At 46.1% G+C, this 27,403-nt stretch overlaps 2 protein-coding genes across 2 annotated transcripts; both read right to left on the minus strand.

The window, feature by feature from the left end:
- Positions 1-20,273: 20,273 nt before the first annotated feature.
- On the minus strand, positions 20,274-20,827 carry LOC147970742 (uncharacterized). The gene is made up of 2 exons (XM_087522697.1): positions 20,761-20,827; positions 20,274-20,668 (listed from the first exon to the last, which is right to left on the minus strand). Exons 1-2 carry the CDS (start codon positions 20,825-20,827, stop codon positions 20,274-20,276), a joined length of 462 nt encoding a protein of 153 aa, XP_087378823.1.
- A 1,352-nt stretch (positions 20,828-22,179) lies between these two features.
- Positions 22,180-23,913, minus strand: LOC147970743 (uncharacterized). Its single transcript, XM_087523599.1, has 2 exons — positions 23,878-23,913; positions 22,180-23,268 (listed from the first exon to the last, which is right to left on the minus strand). Exons 1-2 carry the CDS (start codon positions 23,911-23,913, stop codon positions 22,180-22,182), a joined length of 1,125 nt encoding a protein of 374 aa, XP_087379725.1.
- Positions 23,914-27,403: the final 3,490 nt, after the last annotated feature.

The following is a 27,403-nucleotide window of genomic DNA, read 5'->3' on the forward strand; positions in this document are numbered from 1 at the left end:
GTAAGCAAGCTGCCGGAAGAAGCCAAAGAATGGACCCAAGCCCGAGACTGAGTGCTTTTATTGCAAGGGAAGTGGTCACTGGAAGCGGAACTGCCCCAAATACTTAGCGGACAAGAAGGCCGGCAAAACAAAAGGTATATATGATATACATGTAATTGATGTGTACCTTACTAGTACCCGTAGTAGCTCCTGGGTATTAGATACCGGTGCAGTTTCTCACATTTGTAACTCAAAGCAGGGGCTGCGGAATAAGCAGAGACTGGCAAAGGACGAGGTGACGATGCGCGTCGGGAATGGTTCCAAGGTCAATGTGATCGCCGTCGGCACGCTACCTCTATATTTACCTTAGGGATTAGTTTTAAACCTTAATAATTGTTATTTAGTGCCAGCTTTGAGCATGAACATTGTATCGGGATCTCGTTTAATTTGAGATGGCTACTCATTTAAATCCGAGAATAATGGTTGTTCTATTTATATGAGAGATATGTTTTATGGTCATGCTCCTATGGTGAATGGTTTATTCTTAATGAATCTCGAGCGTAATGCTACACATATTCATAGTGTGAGTACCAAAAGATATAAAGTTGATAATGATAGTCCCACATACTTGTGGCACTGCCGCCTTGGTCACATAGGTGTCAAACGCATGAAGAAGCTCCATGCAGATGGACTTTTAGAGTCTCTTGATTACGAATCATTTGACACGTGCGAACCATGCCTCATGGGTAAGATGACCAAGACTCCGTTCTCAGGAACAATGGAGCGAGCAACCAACTTATTGGAAATCATACATACTGATGTGTGCGGTCCAATGAGTGTTGAGGCTCGCGGTGGCTATCGTTATGTTCTCACCCTCACTGATGATTTGAGTAGATATGGGTATATCTACTTAATGAAACACAAGTCTGAAACCTTTGAAAAGTTCAAGGAATTTCAGAGTGAGGTTGAGAATCTACGTGACAGGAAAATCAAGTTTCTACGATCAGATCGTGGAGGAGAATACTTGAGTCACGAGTTTGGCACACACTTAAGAGAATGTGGAATAGTTTCACAACTCACGCCGCCTGGAACACCTCAGCGTAATGGTGTGTCCGAACGTCGTAATCGCACTCTATTAGATATGGTGCGATCTATGATGTCTCTTGCCGATTTACCGCTTTCTTTTTGGGGCTATGCTTTAGAGACTGCCGCATTCACTTTAAATAGGGCTCCGTCGAAATCCGTTGAGACAACACCGTATGAATTATGGTTTGGGAAGAAACCTAAGCTGTCGTTTCTAAAAGTTTGGGGATGCGATGCTTATGTCAAGAAACTTGAACCTGAAAAGCTCGAACCCAAGTCGGAAAAATGCGTCTTCATAGGATACCCTAAAGAAACTATTGGGTATACCTTCTACCTCAGATCCGAAGGCAAGATCTTTGTTGCCAAGAATGGATCCTTTCTAGAGAAGGAGTTTCTCTCGAAAGAAGTAAGTGGGAGGAAAGTAGACCTTGATGAAGTATTACCTCTTGAACCGGAAAATGGCGCAACTCAAGAAAATGTTCCTGAGGTGCCGGCACCGACTAGAGAGGAAGTTAATGATAATGATCAAGATACTTCTGATCAAGCTCCTACTGAAATTCGAAGGTCCACAAGGACACGTTCCGCACCAGAGTGGTACGGCAACCCTGTCTTGGAAATCATGTTGTTGGACAACAGTGAACCTTCGAACTATGAAGAAGCGATGGCGGGCCCGGATTCCGACAAATGGCTGGAAGCCATGAAATCCGAGATAGGATCCATGTATGAAAACAAATTATAGACTTTGACTGACTTGCCTGTTGAGTGGCGAGCCATAGAAAATAAATGGATCTTTAAGAAGAAGATAGACGCGGATGGTAATGTGACCATCTATAAAGCTAGGCTTGTCGCTAAGGGTTATCGACAAGTTCAAGGGGTTGACTACGATGAGACTTTCTCACCGGTAGCGAAGCTAAAGTCCGTCCGAATCATGTTAGCTATTGCCGCATTCTACGATTATGAGATATGGCAAATGGACGTCAAAACGGCATTCCTTAATGGTTTCCTTAAGGAAGAATTGTATATGATGCAGCTGGAAGGTTTTGTCGATCCTAAGAATGCTAACAAGGTGTGCAAGCTCCAACGCTCGATTTATGGGCTGGTGCAAGCATCTCGGAGTTGGAACATTCGCTTTGATGAGATGATCAAAGCGTTTGGGTTTACGCAGACTTATGGAGAAGCCTGTGTTTACAAGAAAGTGAGTGGGAGCTCTGTAGCATTTCTCATATTATATGTGGATGACATACTTTTGATGGGAAATGATATAGAACTCTTGGACAGCATTAAGGCCTACTTGAATAAAAGTTTTTCAATGAAGGACCTTGGAGAAGCTGCTTATATATTAGGCATCAAGATCTACAGAGATAGATCAAGACGCCTCATAGGTCTTTCACAAAGCACATACCTTGATAAGATATTGAAGAAGTTCAATATGGATCAGTCTAAGAAGGGGTTCTTGCCTGTGTTGCAAGGTGTGAAATTGAGCTCGGCTCAATGTCCGACCACGGCAGAAGATATAGAAGAGATGAGTGTCATCCCCTATGCCTTAGCCATAGGTTCTATTATGTATGCCATGCTGTGTACCAGACCTGATGTAAACCTTGCCGTAAGTTTGGTAGGAAGGTACCAAAGTAATCCTGGAAAGGAACACTGGACAGTGGTCAAGAATATCCTGAAGTACCTGAAAAGGACTAAGGAAATGTTTCTCGTTTATGGAGGTGACGAAGAGCTCGTCGTAAAAGGTTACGTCGACGCTAGCTTCGACACAGATCTGGATGACTCTAAGTCACAAACCGGATAAGTGTATATATTGAATGGTGGGGCAGTAAGCTGGTGCAGTTGCAAGTAGAGCGTCGTGGCGGGATCTACATGTGAAGTGGAGTACATGGCAGCCTTGGAGGCAGCACATGAAGCAATTTGGGTGAAGGAGTTCATCACCGACCTAGGAGTCATACCCAATGCGTCGGGGCCGATCAAGCTTTTCTATGACAACACTGGAGCTATTGCTCTTGCCAAGGAGGCCAGGTTTCACAAGAAGACAAGGCACATCAAGCGTCGCTTCAACTCCATTCGTGAAAATGTTCAAGATGGAGACATAGAAATTTGTAAAGTCCATACAGATCTGAATGTAGCAGATCCGTTGACTAAACCTCTCCCTAGAGCAAAACATGATCAACACCAGAATTCCATGGGTGTTCGATTCATCACAATGTAACTAGATTATTGACTCTAGTGCAAGTGGGAGACTGTTGGAAATATGCCGGGCAATAATAAAAGCATTATTATTATATTTCCTTGTTCATGATAATTGTCTTTATTCATGCTATAATTGTGTTATCCGGAAATCGTAATACATGTGTGAATAATAGACACCAACATGTCCCTAGTAAGCCTCTAGTTGACTAGCTCGTTGATCAACAGATAGTCATGGTTTCCTGACTATGGACATTGGATGTCATTGATAACGAGATCACATCATTAGGAGAATGATGTGATGGACAAGACCCAATCCTAAACATAGCACAAGATCGTATAGTTCGTTTGCTAGAGTTTTCCAATGTCAAGTATCTTTTCCTTAGACCATGAGATCGTGTAACTCCCGGATACCGTAGGAGTGCTTTGGGTGTACCAAACGTCACAACGTAATTGGGTGACTATAAAGGTATACTACGGGTATCTCCGAAAGTGTCTGTTGGGTTGACACGGATCAAGACTGGGATTTGTCACTCCGTATGACGGAGAGGTATCACTGGGCCCACTCGGTAATGCATCATCATAATGAGCTCAAAGTGACCAAGTTTCTGGTCATGGGATCATGCATTTCGGTACGAGTAAAGTGACTTGCCAGTAACGAGATTGAACGAGGTATTGGCATACCGACGATCGAATCTCGGGCAAGTAACATACCGATTGACAAAGGGAATTGTATACCGGATTGATTGAATCCTTGACATCGTGGTTCATCTGATGAGATCATCGAGGAGCATGTGGGAGCCAACATGGGTATCCAGATCCCGCTGTTGGTTATTGACCGGAGAGCGATCTCGGTCATGTCTACATGTCTCCCGAACCCGTAGGGTCTACACACTTAAGGTTCGGTGACGCTAGGGTTGGAGGGATATGTATATGCAGTAACCCGAATGTTGTTCGGAGTCCTGGATGAGATCCCGGACGTCACGAGGAGTTCCGGAATGGTCCGGAGGTAAAGAATTATATATAGGAAGTGCTATTTCGGGCATCGGGACAAGTTTCGGGGTCACCGGTATTGTACCGGGACCATCGGAAGGGTCCCGAGGGTCCACCGGGTGGGGCCACCTGCCCCAGGGGGCCACATGGGCTGTAGGGGTGTGCGCCTTGGCCTACATGGGCCAAGGGCACCAGCCCCAAGAGGCCCATGCGCCTAGGGTTCAAGAAGGGAAGAGTCCCAAAGGGGGAAGGCACCCCCTAGGTGCCTTGGGGAGGAGGGATTCCTCCCTTGGCCGTCGCCCCTAGGAGATTGGATCTCCTAGGGCTGGCGCCCCCCCCTTGGCCCTCCTATATATAGTGGGGAGATGGAGGACTTCTCACCCCACGCCTTTGGTGCCTCCCTCTCCCTCTCCAACACATCCTCCTCCTGCATACTGCTTGGCGAAGCCCTGCCGGAGTACTGCAGCTCCACCACCACCACGCCGTCGTGCTGCTGCTGGAGCCATCTTCCTCAACCTCTCCTTCCTCCTTGCTGGATCAAGAAGAAGGAGACGTCACGCTGACCGTATGTGTGTTGAATGCAGAGGTGCCGTCCGTTCGGCGCTAGGATCTCCGGTGATTTGGATCACGTCGAGTACTCCTTCCTCATCCCCGTTCTTTGAACGCTTCCGCGCGTGATCTACAAAGGTATGTAGATGCAATCCGATCACTCGTTGCTAGATGAACTCATAGATGGATCTTGGTGAAACCGTAGGAAATTTTTTGTTTTCTGCAACGTTCCCCAACAGTCATGGTTGACGGGTTGCCTCCGCCATGCTCTCCGTCGACGCCTTCGCCGATGCCCTCCTACCCCCACCGAGCTACCTATCCTGGAGCTCGACAGGGTCAGGTTGGGCTTCTGCCCAGGCACTCCTTTTGCCCTCTTTGCCTTCGACAGTTGTGCCTAGAAGGAGAGGGACATGGAAGGGCATTACAGGGAACTTATGTTTTTTCAATCCTAAATTTGTAGGCACTTGCCAAATTTTAGTTCAAATAATGTAACCTCTTGAGTCCATGATTGTGGTCTGTAAGGTCTGTACTTGTTTGATCAGCACATTAATGAAAAAGATTAATCTTGCCAGGGATTCATGCATGTATATGTCCATGCAGAGTTGGAATGTGGAATGCCTCTTTATTTTTAAATAAATGTCTTTCCCCGGTAGGCTAATCTACCGGTACCCTCGAGTTTGTTGCCGAGGGACCAATCCTATAGGGCATAAATAAGGGACCAACCCCCCGCCAATCTTTTTTCATCAAAGGCCACTGCGACCATCCTGACCGAAGCAACATTTGAGTCCAGGGATGGGAGCACCTATGTTTTGAAAAGGCGGCGAGGTTTTCTTATGCACAAGTTTTGCTTACAAAACACATATGGACAAGAGATATAACCTATCTGTTTGTCTTGCTGGAGATCGGAGTATTGGTTCATCTTTCCAGCTTCCCTTAGAGGCCAAGTTCTTGGCAGGAACCTATAGTTTTATGCAGATGGAAATGATGCAAGATGCGATCTTATCTACATGAACATGCAATTCTTATGACATGCTTATGCATGCAATGCTCATGAAGTGCTTATGCATGCATGCAACTTGTCGGGGGCCCCTATCACTTCATTTATTTCTCTGTTGCTTAGGGTCTGCACCTGGCTTTGTACATGGGGTTACATGCAGCTAAGGCAAGGCCTGTACAAAAGGGTGACTGTCGGGCCTTATGGGTAGAACTTGCAGAGACGCTCAATATTCCATGAGTTTTGCAATTGAATGCCATCTTCGGTCTCTAGATGGACTGCGCCAGGTATGGTGACTCGAACTACCTGGTAAGGGCCTTCCCACTTTGATGTCAACTTGTTTGTACCCTTGGCAGACTGAACGCACCTAAGCACAAGGTTGCCTTCCTCAAAACACCGGGCCTGAACCCTGCGGCTGTGATAGCAACACAGGGCTTGATGGTAGTGTGCAGCACGCAAAGCAGCCCGGAGACGGTTCTCCTCGAGTAGCACAACATCATCACGCTGGTGCTGATCTTGCGCTACTTCATCGTAGGCAAGCACTTGGTTGCGTGGGGATAACTGCTTTTACCCCATAGAATAGGGAGAAGGGAGTCTGCCCCGTAGCTCAATTTGGTGTTGTTCTGAGGGACCAGAGAACTACCGGTAGCTCATCAATCCACTGCCTGCCGTACTTCTGCAGCATATCAAATATTCTCGTCTTCAGTCCTCGCAACACATCAGTGTTCTCCCTCTCAGCTTGTCCATTTCTTCTGGGATGTGCAATAGAGGCAAATGAGATCTTGCTTCCGAGGGCATGAACGTATTTCATGACGGCGCGACTCATGAACTGGGTGCCGTTGTCGGTGATGATCCGGGAAGGGACCCCGAAGCGACACACCATTCCTTTCAAGAACTTGATAGCTGACTGAGCAGTCACCTTTCTCACAGCATCTACTTCCAGCCACTTTGTAAACTTCTCGATGGCAATGAACAAGAATTCAAAGCCCCCAGTAGCTCGGGGGAAGGGCAGAGAATATCGAGCCCCTAGACCAAAAACGGCCATGACAAAGGGATTGTTTGAAGAGCTTGTGTAGGCAGGAGGATGTTCTTGGAATGGAACTGGAAGGCTTCACACTTGGTGACTAGCTCGACCGCATCTTAGAGGGCCGTGGGCCAGTAGAATCCTTGTTGGAATGCTTTCCCACCTAATGCCCTTGATCCAATGTGGGAGCCGCAAATGCATTTGTGTATTTCCTCCAGCAGTTCCTTTCCTTCTTCCCTGTAGATGCACTTCAATTTCACACTGTTGGGCCTTCTTTTGTATAGAGTGTCATTGACAAACTGGTACATAGTGGCCCTCCGGGCTACTCTTTCAGCTTCCTCTTGCTCATCGGGAAGTTCTCCGGTTTGGAGGAAATGGACTATCTGCCTTGCCCAAGTTGGAGCCTGGGGCTCGGCAACAAGGACTAGCGGCACCTACTCATCTGCAGGAGCGTGTTCCTCGACCGCGGGGACTAGTGGCCTGATAGGAGGGCACAACCTGGTAATCGATGGGGGGTTGTTTCCGGCAGGGTCCCTACTAGGAGCCCAGGGGGCTCTACCGGGAGAGGCTTGCTGGAGTCCAACTTCCTCCTCCTTTGGGCCATTGCTGCTGGGGATACGGAGGGCTGAGTAAGATGGAGAACAAAAGTTCCTGGTTCCACAAGAGGTTTTTGCGTAGCACACTTTCATAGATGATCAGCTATGTTGTTTTCTACGAGGCGTACGTGCTCTGTTTGCAATCCATCAATGTGCTCCTCCAATCTTCTCACTTCCTGAATGTATGCCTCCATCAATGGACTTTGGTAATCCTTGTTGACTTGCCTCACCACAAGTTGTGAATCTCCTCGGATGATCAGCTTCTTGATTCCCAATGTTGTGGCAATCCTGAGCCTGGTAAGGAGCCCTTCATACTGTGTTGTATTGTTGGTTGCCTCCTCCCGGGGAAAATGCATCTGGACGACGTACTTCAAGTGCACCCCTGTGGGAGCAACGAGAAGCACGCCAGCCCCTGCACCTTCAGAGGGAAAGCACCATCGAAATGCATAATCCATTCTTGGGGTGCTTCCTTGCCGGGGTTAACTGTTTCCAGTACCTCTTCATCAGGGGTTGGCGTCCATTCTACAATAAAATCTACCAATGCCCTGCTCTGAATTGTTGATGTGCTCTCAAATTTCAGGCCAAAGCTGGATAACTCCAAAGCTCACTCCACTATTCTTCCGGTAGCCTCAGGGTTCCAGAGTATCCTTTGCAACGGAAAGTGAGTGACAACCATGATCTCATGGGCTTGGAAGTAGTGGCGTAGTTTCCTTGAGGCCGTGATGAGGCCAAAAATTAATTTTTGCACACCAGAGTACCTCGATCTAGCCCCCCGTAAAAGGGAACTAACGAAGTACACTAGGCATTGCACCACTTTCTTCCTTAACTCGTCCTTGGGGTTGCCCCTCCTGTCCTGCTCTTCTTTGCCTTGATCCTCATCCGATCCTGCCAGGCTTTGCTCACTCTCTGTTTCCTCTACTTCCCACTGTGCCACTAGGGCTGCACTAACCACTTGATTAGTTGCTGCTAAGCATAGCAGCAACGTATCTTGTGGTTTGTGGGCAACCAAAGTTGGCACAGAGGACAAGTAGGTCTTCAAATCTTGTAAAGCTGCATTTGATTCCAGGGTCCATTTGAATGGCCCTGCCTTCTTCAAGATTTTGAAGAATGGCAAGGCATGCTCGGTAGACTTGGTGATGAATCTGTTGTGCGTGGTAACGCATCCTGTCAGACGCCTCACATCTTCAACTGTCTTGGGTGCTTGGATATTCTCGATAGCCTTGATCTTGTCGGGTTGGCTTCGATCCCACGATGGGACACGAAGAACCCAAGTAGCTTGCCGGAGGGAACACCAAACACACACTTCTCCGGATTCAGCTTCAAGTTGATCTTGCGCAGATTAGCAAATGTCTCCTCCAAATCTTGGATGAGGGTTGCTTTGTCCATTGTTTTGACCACAGTATCATCCATATAAGCCTTAATGTTTCTATGCAACTGTGACTCAAAACCAATCTGGAATGCTCTTGCAAAAGTGGACCCGACACTCTTTAACCCAAAAGGCATGCACACAAAGCAGTATGTACCACATGGGGTGATGAATGAGGTCTTCTCTTTGTCTTCCTTGGACGTGAAGATCTGGTGGTACTCAAAGTATGCATCCAGAAAGGAGAGAAAATCACAACCTAAAGTGGAGTCTACGATCTGGCCGATGTGCAGCAAGGGAAATGGGTCCTTCGGGCAACCTTTGTTGAGATCGGTGAAATCTATACAAAGCCTCCATTTTCCATTAGCCTTGTGTACGGCCACGTGGGATGCAGTACTCCTCTGACCAGACCAGTTGCCTCGAGCTTCTTAATCTCTTCGGTAATGAACTGTTGCCTCTCCAAGGACTGCTTTCGAACCTTCTGCTTGATGGGTCGGGCATGTGGGCAGACATCAAGGTGGTGCTCGATTACCTCCCTGGGAAAACCGAGGATGTCAGATGGTTGCCAGGCAAACACATTGATATTTGCCCACAGGAAGGCAATGAGCGCGCATTCCTATTTGTCATCATGGGTGGCGCTGATAGTGAACGTACCATCAACGTCAGCCAGCCCTGCCAGAACCTTCTTCACTTGTGGTGCAGCAACCTTGGATCTCTTTGGTATTGGAACTTTTTGGCAAGTCATCAAAAGGCGTAGCACACTCCGAGGAGGTACGCTTCCCGGATTCCTTGCTGGTGTCCCTGCTATCTTTCCTCTTTCCTTTATCCTCCTTGATGGGAACTGCCGCTGCCACGGCCTCTGTCGTGACTGTGTCCCGATACATCTTATCCACGCAAATGATTGCATCTTTCTCGTCTGACGGAATGGAAATGACTCCCACTGGCCCTGGCATGTTCAGAGTGTTGTAGGCATAGTGGGATGCCGCCATGAATTTTCCAAAGGCTGGGCATCCAAGGATCCATTATACAAAAGGGGGAGGTCGACCACATCAAACACAACCTTCTCAGTTCGGTAGTTCAATTCTCCCCCCAAATGTCACTAGCAACGTAATATTTCCCTTAGGATGACTTGTGCCAAGATTGATTCCTTGAAATGTGCCTGTGACCTTTAGTTCCTCCTCTGCTATCCGAAGCTTTCTTATAACCTTTGGGGAAATCAGATTCAACCCGGCCCCGCCGTCAACTAACATCTTTGTGATTTTGAGGTTGCGAATTTTTGGAGAGACACTACAAGCAATATGTCAACTTATGATCACCACTATTGGTCACTGAATGGTCATAGTTTTCCTTTTGTGATCTTTTTGTGACCAAAACAGATGGTCAAAAGCTAGTTGTCGTAAATTGGAATTAACGACCTTTCTTCTGGAATGGTCGTAGATGTTTATGACAAAAAAGGTCGTAGATTTAACGGCCAATTATTTTGGTCACTAGCAATCCGCCCACACCACGTTAGATCCACCGTGGCAAGCTGACGTGGCACAATTACGACCAAATGAAAAGGTCCTAAAATAGAATCAGCCCGGTACATTTCGGCCGTCTACATGGGCCAAGCCCAATAATTCAGCACATTTAAATCTTTTTCTCTTTGTTTTTCTCATCTGCATAGGCCTGGCCCAATAATTTAGCCTTTTATTTTCTGGGAATGGAGCCTTTTTCTGATGATTTTTTTAAATTCCACTATTGTTTTGGGCCACAACCTTTTTAGTCCAGTTATAATTTGGGCCTTGGCCTTTTTATTTTCTTGGATGTAGCCTTTTACCAACTTTTGTTTTACAGTCAACTCTTCTTTTAGGCCCAAGCCTTTTTAGTCAAATTCTTGTTTGGGCCTCGACCTTTTTGCAGTCCAACTCAATTTAGAGCCTAATTAATCCAAATAATATTCTATGATCAAAACAAAACTCAAATAATTCAGAAAATGCATAACTACACAGCTTCGGAACTGCACAAGTTCACTGGTTCCAAAATGAGCCATCACAAGTTCATTGGTTCAACAACAAGTGCTCCCAGGTTCACAAGATCCCAGGTTCACAAGTGCACCCACGTTCACTTGCAAAGTGCAAAATGAAACAAACTACATAAGTTCACGACCTACTATGACATAACTTCCCAGCCTTCAAACTACGACAAACTACATCAGATCACAGGTTCAAAGACAAACTGCACAACCATCAAACTACCTTAGCTCCAAAGAGAGCCATCAAGTGGGCTAACTTATCTTCCTGCTCTTGAGACTTCTTGCGCAGCAGCTCAAGTTGCTTGTCGCGTGCAGCTTCAGCTTCTTCCGCCTTCATCTTGATTGCCGCCAATTCTTCTTGCATCACTTCAGCTTGAAGCTCGGACCTCTCCAGCTTCTGCTCGAGGTCACGAACATGACCAGCCACTTCAGCAGTTGCTTTGCTGGAGTTGTTCCTAGATGACTGGAGCCCAACATTCCTGAGGAATGTGCTTTGCTTGACTTCGGTCTTGAGCACTTCTTCGACAATTTCAATAGCAGACTTTGGCTCTTCACCTTCTGGTACCGGCGTGTCCTTCCTTTTTTCCATCTCAAGCTAGCATATGGAGGAAAATGATAGGCATTAGTGGGAGACCTATTTCACATTTTGCAAACCAAACCAAGCAAGAGAAACCAAACCAGCACACCAATGGATTATTTGAAGTAACCAAACTAGCACACAAAATCTATACATTATTTTACTCAAACTCAAACAGAAGAAGATGATGACTAGTAACTTGACAACATTATTTGACTAGTAACTTATCTGACCTCGAGACATGCAATTGGAGCAATATGATCGCTTCATTAAGCCTAGAATGGTGGTTCTATATAAGATGGCTTCCCGAGTGAGCCGATCATCAAACTAACATGCAGATCAAATTTCATCATATCATAAAAAATGCAACAAATAGCTACAGCAAGTTCTGATATCTTTGTTGAACTATCAAACAACATCAAAGCATGGAAAATAGTGTGTGTTCTTGACTGGCTCCGAATCAAACAGTAACAAATCATCAAAGCATCAAACAGCATCAAAGCTGGCTTTGAATCAAACAAGTGCTTCTTGCTGGCTCCGAAAACCATCTTGACTGGCTCCGAAAACCCGTGCTTCTTGCTGTTGTGGGTGGCCTTATACAAGTCAATCGCAGACAGCTCCTCACCCTTACTCTCTTCTTTCTGAAATGTTTTTCAACAAAAATCAAAATGTTATTCAGCAAGAATCAGAAATGTTATTCAACGAGGATCAAACGGTAAGGTCTCTAGAGAAAAGTCATCACAGTGGAAAAAATGTGTGCTGTGTAGTGCCTGGAACCAGTTCTCTGATTTTACACGACTTTTTCTCGATTCATCTTGTTCGACACGCAGGTTTCGTACAAAAAAGCATACTGTCAGCATGATCTAGCACTAGCACATCATGTGTAGAACATAAAGCATCAAACAAAGCAGAGACAAACCTTGTGTATGGGGCTAGACCACATCTCCACCAGAGCTTGCCATTCACCATCCGTCAGATCTGGCACCGGAGACTTAATGCTAACTTTGTTTGCAGCTACGGTGTCAAAATACTTCTTCTTGATCTGATGGCGTCTGTTATTTGAATGTTTCTACATAATATCTTTGCACGCGGTCTTGATGGTCTCCGAGTCCGTGTTCATCTCAAAATTTGCCTACCAAGACAACAAACAAGGTTGGAACAATATTACTGATCATGCATAGGTTTAACAGAAAATAGATAGCACATTAACTATGAAACAAGTAGCTTACAACAACTTTCCCAATGTAGTTCTCCAATAGACTAGCATTTTTTATATAGCTTGAAGTGACGAAGAACCGGAAGATGGCTTCTTGCAACGAGTACACACTCAGAAGCAAGCTTTGCTGCCTGCAGAGGCTTCTCTGGACGCTTCATCCCTTCGGCAATTTGGATAGGCACCTTGCTACCAAGCGACTTGGTGATTCTCTCTAGCCCTTTGCCCTTTCTAAGTCTAGTCTTGGTAGTCATTGCATCTAAAAATGAAATTGAACTCATAAATTAGAATAGAAATCGACAAATGCAGGAATCAACAAAAGCATACATGATCATTCCATTTGGAAAATGCACTAGTAAAAGATAGCATTGCAAAGGTCAACTTGCCTGATTGAAGCACAAGTTGCTGTTCTTCTTCATTGATGACAACATTCCTGTCAATAGAAGGTGCATCAGGGCTGAGGTCTGTGTGGACAGTGCCTGCTTCATCAATGCAGATAGTTCCTCCTTCATCTAGGCAGACAGTGCCACTTCCATCCATGCTGAGAGTGGTTCCTTCATCCATGGGCGGCAACTCATCACACATTTGCACCGAGGTCTCAGATTTCATGCGCAGTAGACTTTCTTGATGGTCCGTCGCAGTCGCCATCTTTGCTTTCAACCTTGTGACTCTATCATGGGCAGGTTCATCAGGTTCCAGTATCCTCTTTTTTTGTCCTGGAGCTGGGGCCATCACCCTTCCTGGAGGCATTGCAGCAGATGTTTCTGAGCTCTTCTTCTTCTTGCTGACTGTCTTCTTAAAACCAGGCCTCTTCTTCCTAGATTCCTTCAGTTCCTCATATAAAAAGCACGGAAAAAAGCATTAGATCACAAGAGAAACACATAGCATAAAAGAACCCCAACCCTCCAAGCAAGACAGAGTTTGCACCTTCACAGTCTTGTTCACTACAACATCATCCACTTCCTCTCCATCAATAACTTCATCCTCCTTAGGATTATACTCTGGGTCATCATTGATAACTCCACTACCTTCTTGAACCTCATCACTTCTACCTTCTTGTACACCATTTGTTTTCCTAAGCATCGACGCTATTGCACCGATGCCAAGGGACTAGAACATCCGATTGTTCCTCATGATATTTCTAGCCCTAACCTCCTCGTACTTGGCGAGAGGCTCTTCTTTACATGATAAAGGAAACGTAACTATTAGGTGAATGTTTGGAATGCATGGACAGACAGCCAAACATATCTTATGATATTTTATTATCATTTAATCCTAGTTATTCAGGTAAGGAAGACTAACAGCACACAGGCACAATTAAGCCAGCTTATTCAGATTGCAGCAATACATTTCACTTAGCATATTAAGACACAGATTTTATGAAACTAACAGTATAACCACAAGGAGCAAGTTGCATACCAACGGTTGGCCTCATGTTTGACCTTGTCCTCCTTGCCATGGATGATCTTGAGGTGGTGCTTGCAAAATAGAATAAACAACAACCAGATACAACAGGGATAAACTAAAGTGATGCACTTGTATCAATAAAGGAAAGCATTTGGACCATCATGCACATACAGTGATGTAGTGTTATTAATTAAGCAAACATGTAAGTGCACTAAACAAGCATGCATGTACACTGGAAATATATGTACACTAAACACGCAATCAAACAAAGTGCTACTGATAGAAACAAGCAAGCAATGAAGGAAATTGAAGAGAAGCAAGCAAGTACTATTGATACAAACCCTAATTAATAAGCAAGCAAGTAGCTTCTTCTCCATGTGCTACTGATACAAGCAAGTACTGCTGATGGAAACCCTAATTAAGCATGTATGCTAGCAAGCAACATGTATGTTAGCAAGCAAGCAACATGAACTAGTGAATTGGTGTCATGTACACATGCTTAGACAGTCTGACAGCAAGCTAGACGAGTATATCATGAGGACCTTCAAAACAACTAGATGTTGCCACTGGTAAAACATGAAACAATAGTACTTGCAGAAGTACAAAAGCAGATGAAAAAATTATTCTCAACTAATATTATGCTGCCCCTACACACCAAAAATGGCTACAAACTAGAAGACACACAAGTTAAGACATTTCGACAATTAGGAATAACTATGTATGTTACAGCACCCAAAATTATCTAGCACCAATCTAGTATATATTAAAACTAGTCATACAGCCTTAACACACCAGGAATTCCAATACCACAATAAGTACTATGCATTCTCCTGTTCACTGGAAAGAAGAACACAAGCTTCATGCGCATATCACAAAAGAAGAACACTGCTACAAACCCCAGTAGTGCTACTGATAGCAAAGTGCTACAAGCAATCAAGTACATGTTGATACAAACCCTAGTAGCAAGCAAGCAAAGTGCATAAGTGCTACTAATACAAGCAAGCAAGCATGGAAAGTGCTACTGATAGAAACAATCAAACTGCTACTGATAGAAACAAGCAAGCAAGGAAGGAAATTGAACCATACAAGCAAGCATGTACTGTTGATATAAACAAGCAAGCAAGTAAATTCCCAATACGACATTGACAATGCCTTTTATTTTCTTTGGCCCTCAAGGAGCTGCTCATGAATCATTGCAGCACAAGGCCAATGCCACACGGGACAAACAACGCAATATGTTGGTAGCGCTTACAGCTATATATCATGGAAGATGTGAATGAGCTTATTAGGAAAGAACGGAGCTGAAGTTGGTAAAGATTAGTTGTACTAAAAATTAGGTTGTAGATTTCTTAGCTATAGATTCAAGGAGGGAGCATTCAACCGACTTGTGCTTGCAGAATTGTGACACTGTCAACTGCTCAATAAAGTTCCCGGTCTTTTCAACAACAATAACAACAAAAAAGGCCAGAGGGCCACACAAGACGGCCTTTATGCTGATAAAGAAATGCTCATGTGAATAATGTAATTCCACTATAGCATGGTGACTAAACATAGCACCGTCTACTTAACACGGATTGCTTTGGTGTTTGAGTAAAAAAGAATGACATACCTGCAAAAAAAGGCCAGATCTGGTTTCATAGGGGTGAATCGTGATGATGACAGCATTCACTTGCCCATACATCTCATCAGAGAGATATGGCATAAACATCAGGTTCAGAAACATCAATGACACAGCGCCCCGCTCACAAGAGCGGGTAAACACGCCACGAACTAGACCAACACACGAGCACAATATAACCAAACGCATAGGAAACCCACCCATAACCTCAAAACAACAAGAATGGGCAGAATGAGAGGCCCTGAGGGGCACCTTCTCCAAGTGCTACTGATACAAGCTAAGTAATTAAATCATACACAAGCAACATGAACCCTAAAATCATACACAAGCAACATGAACCCTAAAATCATACACAAGCAACATGAACTAGAGAGAGGTCTTCCTCTAACCTCATTCACTTCCTCATCCATCCCCATCCCCTAAAATCAACATGAACCCTAAACCATGAGGGGGATCAAAAAAACCACCATGAGCTCCTAGATGAACATGAACAAGAACCACCAGGAGCTCGTAGATCTACCGAATCCTAACCCTAGATCAACTGAATCCTAACCCTAGATTGACCGAATCCAAACCCTATATCGACTAGGAGAGGGATCTACCAAACCCTAGAAGAACGAGGGGAGAGGGGAGAGGAGAGGGGTACCTGCCGTCGTCGATCGTTGATGATGTGGATGATGTAGCCACCGTCGCTGATGTGGATGATGTAGTCACTGTCGTTGATGTAGTCATAGCCGGGGCGGTCAATGTAGCCGTCGATGTAGCCACCATCGTCGAGGGGTGAGAGAAGGATGGATTCGTCGTCGGGGAGGGTGGCGCACCGTGGTGCGGTGAGGCGGTGCAGCGGCGTGGTGGGGCGGCACGGAGCAACGGAGGGAGTGGGAGCGGGGCGGCGCGGAGTAGGAAGGGGGTGGGAGCGGGGCGGCGCGGAGCTAGGGTTCGTCGGGGAGAGCGGAGGGGAGTGGAATGGGGAAATTTTGGGGAGTGGTTGGGGAGGGGAGTGGCATCCCGCGTGTTTAGTGGGAGAGGGGTGGTGGGTCCCACATGGTAGTGGGAGAGAAGTGGTGGGAAATTTTGGTGGGGTTGGAGGGAAAATTTGGTGGGGTGGGAGGGAAATTTTGACCACTTTTTAGAGGTTTGGAGGCAGAAAAAATCAGATTTTTTGTAAACTTTGTAGAAATCATGGTTAAAATCATACCGAGTAGCTCAAGAAAACACTGGTATTGCAAGTTTAGTATTTTTGCTAGTTGGTAGGCCACATTTGATGTTGTGACGCGGAGGTCACCCATTTTTTTTGAATTTTTTACGATGTTTTAAAAAACCGGCCGATTTCGTCGCGGCGACCGTCCGTGGCTAGGGTTTGAGTCGTGCCAATCTGTTGTCTATTCTTTGATGAAATGCCTACCTGTGAAGCTAAAAATGATTTTTGGCAAAAATAACAGGCAAGCTATGGAGGACCCGCAGTTCAAATTCCAGCCGGTTCCAGCTGAATCGGCCGAAGGTGGTCTGAATGGCCGGGAGTAGCTACGAGGGTCGGAAATGCATGCTTTTTGGCGACCGTCCATAAAACAGGGTCTACTCTGAGATAGACATGGAATGGCGCCGTTTGGGGTGACCCTCCTTGTAGCCGCTTCATGAAAAACGCATGTCTTTAGCATTCAAAAAATGAAAAACGATTTTTTTGGTAAACAAGTTGGAACCTCGCTTTAGCACCATTGTTTGCCATCACAAGACGGAGGCATGCGCCAAATTTGGGCATATTATCAAAAACTATTCAACGGATGCGGCCAAATCATTGCTAGTTTGGCTTGAAAGCCATGGATCTTCGTTCATGGTAGGTCGTTTTTGAGAACACTTTTTCAAGAAAACACCGATATTGCAAGTTTAGTATTTTTGCTAGTTGGTAGGCCAAATTTGATGATGTGACGCGGAGGTCACCCATTTTTTGATTTTTTGAATTTTTCACGATGTTTTCAAAAACCGGCCGATTTCGTTGCGGCGGCCGTCCGTGGCTAGGGTTTGAGTCGTGCCAATCTGTTGTCCATTCTTTGATGAAATGCCTACCTTTGAAGCTAAAAATTAATTTTGGCAAAAATAACGGGCAATCTATGGAGGACCCGTAGTTCAAATTCCATCAGGTTCCAGCTGAATCGGCCGAAGGTGGTCTGAATGGCCGGGAGTATCTACGAGGGTCAGAAATGCATGCTTTTTGGCGACCATCCGTAAAACAGGGTCTACTGTAAGATAGACATGGAATGGCACCATATGGGGTGACCATCCTTGTAGCCGCTTCACGAAAAACGCATGTCTTTAGCATTCAAAAAATGAAAAATGGTTTTTTTGTTAAACAAGTTGGAACCTCGCTTGGGCAACATTGTTTGCCATCATAAGACGAAGGCATGCGCCAAATTTGGGCATATTATCAAAAACTATTCAACGGATGCGGCCATATCATTGCTAGTTTGGCTTGAAAGCCATGGATCTTCGTTCATGGTAGGTCATTTTTTAGAACACTTTTTCAAAAAACACTGGTATTGCAAGTTTAGTATTTTTGCTAGTCGGTAGGCCACATTTGATGATGTGACGCGGAGGTCTCCCATTTTTTGATTTTTTTGAATTATTTACGATGTTTCCAAAAACCGGCCGATTTCGTTGTGACGACCGTCCGTGGCTAGGGTTTGAGTCATGCTAATCTGTTGTCGATTCGTTGATGAAATGCCTACCTGTGAAGCTAAAAATGATTTTTGGCAAAAAATAACAAGCAAGCTATGGAGGACCTGCAGTTCAAATTCCAGCCGGTTCTAGCTGAATCGGCCGAAGGTGGTCTGAATGGCCGGGAGTAGCTATGAGGGTCGAAAATGCATGCTTTTTGGCGACCGTCCGCAAAACAGGGTCTACTTTGAGATAGACATGGAATGGCGCCGTTTGGGGTGACCCTCCTTGTAGCCGCTTCACGAAAAACGCATGTATTTAGCATTCAAAAAATGAAAAACGGTTTTTTGGTAAACAAGTTGGAACCTCGCTGTAGCAACATTGTTTTCCATCACAAGATGGAGGCATGCGCCAAATTTGGGCATATTATCAAAAACTATTCAACGGATGCGGCCAAATCATTGCTAGTTCGGCTTGAAAGCCATGGATCTTTGTTCGGTCGTTTTTGAGAACACTTTGTCAAGAAAACATCGATATTGCAAGTTTAGTATTTTTGCTAGTTGGTAGGCCAAATTTGATGATGTGACGCGAAGGTCACCCATTTTTGATTTTTTTGAATTTTTCACGATGTTTTAAAAAACCGGCCGATTTCGTCGCGGCGGCCGTCTGTGGCTAGGGTTTGAGTCGTGCCAATCTGTTGTCGATTCTTTGATGAAATTCCTACCTTTGAAGCTAAAAATTAATTTTGGCAAAAATAACGGGCAAGCTATGGAGGACCCACAGTTCAAATTCCATCAGGTTCTAGCTGAATCGGCCGAAGGTGGTCTGAATGGCCGGGAGTATCTACGAGGGTCGGAAATGCATGCTTTTTGGTGACCATCCGTAAAACAGGGTCTACTGTGAGATAGACATGGAATGGCACCATTTGGGGTGACCATCCTTGTAGCCGCTTCACGAAAAACGCATGTCTTTAGCATTCAAAAAATGAAAAACGATTTTTTGTTAAACAAGTTGGAACCTCGCTTTGGCAACATTGTTTGCCATCACAAGACGGAGGCATGCGCCAAATTTGGGCATATTATCAAAAACTATTCAACGGATGCAGCCATATCATTGCTAGTTTGGCTAGAAAGCCATGGATCTTCGTTCATGGTAGGTCATTTTTTAGAACACTTTTTCAAAAAACACTGGTATTGCAAGTTTAGTATTTTTGCTAGTCGGTAGGCCACATTTGATGGTGTGACGCGGAGGTCTCCCATTTTTTGATTTTTTTGAATTATTTATGATGTTTTCAAAAACCGGCCGATTTCGTCGTGACGGTCGTCCGTGGCTAGGGTTTGAGTCGTGCCAATCTGTTGTCGATTCGTTGATGAAATGCCTACCTGTGAAGCTAAAAATGATTTTTGGCAAAAAATAACAAGCAAGCTATGGAGGACCCGCAGTTCAAATTCCAGCTGGTTCTAGCTGAATCGGCCGAAGGTGGTCTGAATGGCCGGGAGTAGCTACGAGGGTCGGAAATGCATGCTTTTTGGCGACCGTCCGTAAAACAGGGTCTACTTTGAGAGAGACATGGAATGGCGCCGTTTGGGGTGACCCTCCTTGTGGCCGCTTCATGAAAAACGCATGTCTTTAGCATTCAAAAAATGAAAAATGGTTTTTGAATTTTTTACGGTGTTTTCAAAAACCGTCCGATTTCGTCGCGGCGGTCGTCCGTGGCTAGGGTTTGAGTCATATTTTTAGCATTCAAAAACAGAAACTTATATTGTTTCATACGTGAGCATGCACAAAAACCCATAATTTTATATTTCATCCATTAGCATGCATAAAAAATTTCAATTCCCATCAATTACCAAACTGAATATTCATAATAAAGAAATTGACATGTTTAGATGACACTGTCATACAGCATCCATGAGCATGCACAAAATTAAACCTGACATACTTAACATTGACATGTTTAGATTACACTAACATGCTTAAACCTAACATGCTTAACATTGCCACTTCATTTCTTACCATCTTCACTCCTCCTTCTTCTCCTTCATCAACCTGATGTGCTCAGAGTGGCGAATCCTAACGCGGATGTACTCCTCTACCACAATTGGCATGGTCCTGTCACCAAGTTGTGGGATTGCAGGCGCCACCACCATCACGAGGTCATTGTCAAGCACCACCATTGCGAGGTTATCATTGGGCACCACAATCGCGAGGTCGTCGTCAGCCACCATAGCAAGGTCGTCGTCTGCCACCACCATAGCAGGGTCGTCGTCAGCCACCACCATAGCAAGGTCATCATCCGCCACCACCATAGCAGGGTCATCATCAGCCACCATCATAGCAAGGTCCTCGTCATCCCCAGTCTGCTCCTCGTCATCCCCGCTCTGCTCCTCGTCATCCCCGCTGCTACTCCCATTGCCTGGCCAAATGCAACAAAGTGTGAACATGGTGTTGCCGTCGTGCAGGTAGAGGAAGCCAAAAGGACAGGAAGAAGAGAGGCAGAGAGCTTACTGGCATCGTCGTCGCGATGGTAGTACATGCGGCACATGGTGTTGTCGAACATCTTCACGGTGAACATGGCGTCGCCATCATAGCGGAAGACAAGGAAGTACCCAAGCTGTAGCTCATGGGCGCGGGCGAAATGATCCTAGCCGGGCCCTAGGTACATGTGGCCTTCGCCATCGAACACCACCAACACGTACCACAGCCTGCGAAGCTCGCTGTCGGCCTCCCGCAGCTTCACTTTGTGGGGCTCACGGCTGGCGAGCATATTCGCAAACTTTTCAGGCAGCCTCTGCAGCGAGGGTCAAGTAGTGGTTAATTGTGCCAACCAAGCAGTAGACAGCAGAGTGATGATAAAGAGATGAGTGATGATAAATATACCTGCCTATTGCAAGATTTCTCAATTACGATCTCGAAGAACTCAAAACCTTCCAAGCCAGCCATCTCACTTCTCTGAAAAGCAGCATTGTAATTAAACAACAAGTTACCATAAACAGGACTGGACATAAATAGGAACAGAACCAAGTTTATGATGGCAAAAGTGATAAAAATGAGAAAAGCAATGCACTTGTGGATATTTATGATAGCAAAAGTGAGAAAAAAAAGCAATGCACTTGTGAACACTTAGAATACTACTACTCTATCTTTGCCAGGGGCTCAATTTGGAATACTACTACTCATTGTATACCATGCTCGTGACATTTCAAATGAATCTTCATCTTCATTGTGCTGTACATGCAAATCTTCTCTTATGCCCATGTCCTCCAAATCAAGCCTAGAACTAACCATGTCCTTTATCTTCCCTTCAATGTTTAGAAATGTCCCTAGCATATTCTCGCATATGTTTTTCTCAATGTGCATTACATCGAGATTATGCCTTAATTTTAGATCAGCCCAGTATGGCAGGTCCCACAAACAAGACCTCTGGTCCCAACATTGACCATCCTCACGCTTTCTTTTCTTCGCAAGCTTTCTTGGTCTCACATCTTTAACCTTTTCAAGTTGCTGCTCCAGCTCTTCTTTATTGAATTTAGCTGGCTTGTCACGGGTTTCATTCTCACCATTAAAATCTTTGCTGCTTCGCCAATGATGGTTTCGGGGAAGAAAGCGGCAGTGCCCAATATAGCAGATCTTGCTCCTTATTCTCTTTGAGCAAGGGTCTTTGTCACAATGGACACATGCCTTATAACCCGCTGTGATCCTCCCAGACAGAGTGTGCAGAGCCGGGAAATCATGGATGGACCATATGATTGCAACACGTAGATTGAACTTTTCTTCCGGACTAAAGGCATCGTATGTAGGTACACCAGTCCAGAGCTGGAGCAGTTCTTCTACGAGGGGCTCCATAAGGACATCAAAACCCTTTCCCGGAGACTCTGGACCTGGGATAAGCAATGACATCATGAAGTTGGACTGATCCATGCATGCTCATGGTGGCAGATTGTACGACACCACAAAAACTGGCCACATGCTATAAGACGTGCTCATGTTCCCAAACGAATTAAACCCATCTGTGGCAATGCCAAGTTTTATGTTCCTTGGATCTGCAGCAAAATCTAAATGTATACGGTCAAACTCTTTCCATGCCTCTCCGTCCGCTGGATGGCTCAGCTCATTGTCCATAGGTTGCCGCTTCAGCTGGTGCCACTGTACCTCACGTGATGATTTCTTCGAGATGAACATCCGCTGCAGCCTTGGTATCAACGGAAAGTGCCTCAGTACCTTCTCCGGTATTGACTTCTTCCCATCAGCATCTTTCCACCTAGAGGCATTGCATTTTGGACAGTTGTCATGCTTTGCTAAATCCTTCCGAAACAAGATGCAGTTATTTGGGCACACATGTATTGACACATAACCTAACCCCAGCCTGCGGATTATGCTCAATGCTTCATCATAAGATCTGGGAACACAACTATCAGGGAATTGCAAGCTCAAAAGGCGGAGTATTGCGTTGAATGCAACATTGCTAATCCGGTAGAAAGACTTGATGTGGAGTAACTTCACAGTGAAGGTAAATCTTAAAAATTTACCCCCTTCATGAGCTGCGCGCTTCGCCTCCTCTAACACCTCAGCAAACAACGACTTCTGTCCATCAGCATGATCTTCAGCATCGTACAAATCCTTCAATAGGTCAGGAATCCTATCATCTTCATGCCCATCCTCTTCCTCCAAACCAACATTATCTCGCAAAACCTTTTCCATTAAATCAATGCCAGCATCACCACCACCCATCATATGAGGGGCCTGTGTATCAGCTTCAAAATGTTGAGGTTGTCCGTCTAAAGGTTCTCCATGATATATCCATCTATCATATGTGCTGGACATCCCATTAAGAAGTAGATGATCTTCCACTCTTCCTTGAGCCATTCTAGGATGGTTGAGGCATTCACAGCATGGGCAAAGAATGTGAGCATTGTTGGAAAAATTTTCCCGAACAAATGCCATGAAATCATCAACTCCTTTCATATGTTCTTTTGAAAACTTTCTAACTCCTTTTCTAATCCAGCTTCTGTCCATCTGCCAAAGACAACAAATTGTTGCAACTTAGCAAATCAATCTAAGTGCATCAAGATTAATTAATGAAAATGGATGGCAGTAATGGCAGCTAAAAATCCAGAAAATTTTATATGCTAATTGCCTAACCACAACATTGAAACAAACCAAACTATAAATCAAACCAACACTGAAATTGGCATGAATTTATGTTGCAGAGAAGGCTAATTCAAATTAAACCAAACCAAGATTTAGAAGGATCATGTTTCTACGAAGACCAAGCTAGCTAGCTCCTAACAAATACTATGTTGTTTCTATCAATTATAGTTACTATGATCCTAACAATCTGTATACAAACAATTGAAGAACAACTGAGGCCATCTAGCTCAAATTCCCCCCAAATCTTAACCTAACAAGGCCCGAAGAATTCTTAACAAACAAGTTGAAGAACTCCTAACAGTACATCAAGAAAATTCATCTATGCAATATCTACCAAACAAGAAAGCTATCTCCTAACTCCTAACAGTGCATCAAAAAAATTCATCTATGCAGAAGAACATCTGACTGAAATCCATCTCCCACTAAAATCCATGCTTAGGTGAGGTGAGGGGGGAAGAGGTGAGGGGTTCATACCGGGAGGTGTGCTTGCGGCAGCGGCGAGTCCCCCATGCTCGGCGAGCCTCTCCTTACGTGGGCGAGGACGCCGTTCCTGCCCCGCCCCCACCACCGTCGGTCGCCCACGCCCCTGCTGGTCGCTTCGCCTCCACGCCCTGCCATGCCTCCGCCCCTTGCTGGTTACCTCCACTGCCGGCCCCGCCCCCGCCTCCGCACCGCCCCCTGCTGGTTGCTTCCGCCGCGAGGCCGTGGGCGAGGTCACCTGCGGCGAGGTCATGGGCAAGGCGAGCGTCCCTTGCTGGTTGCTTCGGCCGCCAGCCCCGCCCCCGCCTCCGCCCCGCCCCCTGCTGGTTGCTTCCGCCCGCCGCCCGCCCCTACTGGTTTCTTCCGCCGCCGCTCGCTGCCACCTGGTCGGAAGACCTAGAAAAACGCTAAGTGTTGCTCTATTCGATGCCACCTGCCGCCACTTGGTCGGAAGGTCCCACTTGTAACTGATACGAGAGAGCCATGGTTTTATATACTATATAGAAAACTACCCACACATTAGCAACAATCCCTCTCTATCCCAGCGGTACAGAATGAGCGAACCCAGCACCAGGTCGTGGGTTCGAGTCCCCGCTAGCGCAATTTTTTAGGGAATTAAACGCTCGCTCACCTACCTGTCAAATGGGTCCCGCCTGTCATTGTTCCTCTGTTCGATGCCACCTGGTCGGAAGGTCCCACTTGTCAATGATACGAGAGAGCCATAGTTTTATATAATGTATAGATAAATTCCCATACATGAGCAATTGTCCCTCTCTAGCCCAGCGGTAGCTAGCGAGCGAGGCAAGCGCGAGGTTATGGGTTCGAGTCCCGCCTCGCGCATTTTTTTGCGCGAATTAAGCGCTCGGCCCCACCTGTCAAATGGGTCCTGCCTCTCAGTGTGTGCCCCATCTGTCTGTTGAATATTAACATTTAAGAAAAAATGACACCTAGACAGTGACACATAAGCGAGGTGGCTGCCTAATCATCCTAATTCATTCAAACTCAAGCGTAGTGACCATTTTTTATTGGTCGTTATCAGCTAGGCGTGAGGTAGTGGACAGTGCTTCCCGCTTTACGACCATTTCCTCTAATAAAATTATGACCTTTCTGACAAGAATGGTCGTGATGGGTTAGGGCTTGGAGACCCCCGAATAGCTTTTTACCAATTGGTCTAAAATGGTCATAAATTTATGACCAATTCTTCTAGGGTCACTAACAGAAGGTCACAAGTTGACAAATTTCTTGTAGTGAGACCAACAACGGCAAACACCCTACCGTGGTGGTGCGGTCAGGATGGTCCTCTTCGTCGAAGATGATGGGCGTGCGTGACCATTTGAGTGGCTTCCGAGACTCTGCCACTGGCTCCACGACATTGACCTCACATGCCCGCTGTTTAAGTTGGTGGCGAGAGGAGTGCAAAGATGCACCACCATGAATGCACAGGGCGTCAGTGGCCTTCTGGAATTCCCGCTCGCTGGTTTCCTCTTCATCCCCTCCATCACTTTCATCATCGCAAACTTCCTTCTCAAGTCCCATGGCGGGCTTCCCTTGGTTCCGAAAACCCTTGCCGGGGCGATTTGCTTCACCGCCTTGGCCCTTCCCGCAAGCACCATTCTGACCATTTTCCTTGTCACATTTCTCATATTCAGGCCTCTGCTTGTTAACGAGCTTCTCTACCTAATGACACTCTTGGAGATCATGGCCTTTGGTCCGATGAATCTTGCAATACAACCCATCACCTTTGCCAGCCTTCTCGGCAACCGCAGCCTCCCGGCAGTCAGTGCACGCGGCAACTTCCTTGTCGAGGACTTTGGACTTAGCCTTCTTGCCAGTACTAGGTGTGCTCGATCCTTCGACGTTCATCACTTCCTTATCCTTGTGCCTCTAGTTGTGCTTCTTGTTCTTCTTCTTCTGACTGGTGGATTGATCGTCATCCTCTGAGTCGATGTTGATGCAATCCTCCTCTCCATGAAGTTTCCTCCCTTCCTCCACCCGAGCACCCTTGTCCACCAAGGTGTAAAGCTCCTTCACCGTGTTGGGCAATCACACGTTCATCTTGGAACGTATCCTGCGGTTGTGCACATTGGATTGGAAGGCAACTATCGCAGCTGTCGGGTGGATATCTAGGATATTTCTGTGGACTCTGCTGAACTTCTGCAAATGCTTCCGTAGAGTCTCTCCTTCTTCTGCTGGAGATGCTGCAAGTCGCTAGGCCGTCCTGGTTCTTGATGGCCGCCAGTGAAGGCGCTAATGAATTCATGGCATAAGTCATCCCATGACGAGATGGAGTTCTCTGGTAGGTGCATCAGCCAAGACCTCACATTGGACATGAGTGCCAAAGGGAAGTAGTTGGCGAACACCTTCTCATCTCTTCCCCTGGCAGCTCGAACAATGATGGTGTAGATGCTCAAGAACTCTGCTGGGTTCAGCCTCCCGTCGTAGTTCTCGGGTATCTATAGCTTGAACATGCAAGCGGATGGGAAGCGGACTTGCCGTAGCTCATGAGTATAGGCAGGGCACCCAACCTCGAAAGGCAGGCACCCTCCATCCTCGAGAACGGGCTCGTCGACGCCCGGGCCATCGCACCTGCTGGTCCAGCGGTGGTCGTTGCAGCGTCGCTCAATGACGACGCGTCTGCCTCCCCTCTGCCGGTCCTCCGGGGCTCGCCGTTGGCCTAGACGTGCTCGAGTGTCAGAAGAGGCCATCAAGACATCGTCAGGTTCTTGATTCTATGGGTCTCGCATTTGTGGACGTGGTGGGGACTACATAGTGGGGGTGTGCCCTTCCGTACAGCCAGCAACGCGAGCCGTGGTCGTCCCCTGGGGAGGTTGTGTCGGGCCAACTCGCTGTGAGCCCCCGGCCTCGACAAAGCCAATCATACTTGGAATGGTGGCTCTCGATTCATCCATCTGGTCGGCCGCTGGTGGGAACCTCAACAGCAACTGGGCCCGCGCCATGGCCTCTGTAGCTATGATTGGTATCCGTGATAACGATGTAGACCGCATCATCGGCCGGCTCCTGATAGTGCCGGTGGTGACTACGCCGCTGTGACGACCCGAGACCAACGCTCCAGACGCCTTCCATGTCTTGCGTGACCGTCATATGTTTTATTTTGTTCGTTGCATTTCATCATGTCATCATTTGCATTGCATCGGCAATCCGTTTCCGCCATTTTTCAAAACTTGCATCCGTTCGTAGTGTCGCTTCCCGTTTGTCTCCCTTGACCTTTCCTGGACCCCATGCAACCTGGATCTTTGTTTTTCTATCTTGCCTAAGCCAGAGTCTCTCTACTTAGTTCTCAAACCCCTTGTCTCCATGGCCTTTCGTCAAACCCCTCGCATGCGTCCGAAAATTACTCGAACCCGACCCGCTCACTCATCTCCTTTGGGTCCGGGTCATCCCCAAACATCCCCTAAACATCATCGGTTCATTGTTTGGACTCCATAGCCTATCTTTTTTTGTCCGTTCGATTACGATCAGAGGGGCTAGATATCCCTACCAATTTCCTACATGGTATTTA

This window comes from Triticum urartu, chromosome 5A, assembly GCF_056163025.1.
Source record: "Triticum urartu cultivar PI428250 chromosome 5A, HENAU_Tu73, whole genome shotgun sequence".
Taxonomy (NCBI): Eukaryota; Viridiplantae; Streptophyta; class Magnoliopsida; order Poales; family Poaceae; genus Triticum; species Triticum urartu.

Bases quoted from the DNA above. Each gene is read 5' to 3' on its own strand.
- LOC147970743 (XM_087523599.1), bottom strand. From the start codon at position 23,913: ATGGGGGACTCGCCGCTGCCGCAAGCACACCTCCCG. The intron at 23,269-23,877 runs GTATGAACCCCT...TGTCTTTGGCAG, and splicing joins TGCCGCAAGCACACCTCCCG to ATGGACAGAAGCTGGATTAG.
- LOC147970742 (XM_087522697.1), bottom strand. From the start codon at position 20,827: ATGTTCACCGTGAAGATGTTCGACAACACCATGTGCCGCATGTACTAC. The intron at 20,669-20,760 runs GTAAGCTCTCTG...GCATTTGGCCAG, and splicing joins CCATCGCGACGACGATGCCA to GCAATGGGAGTAGCAGCGGG.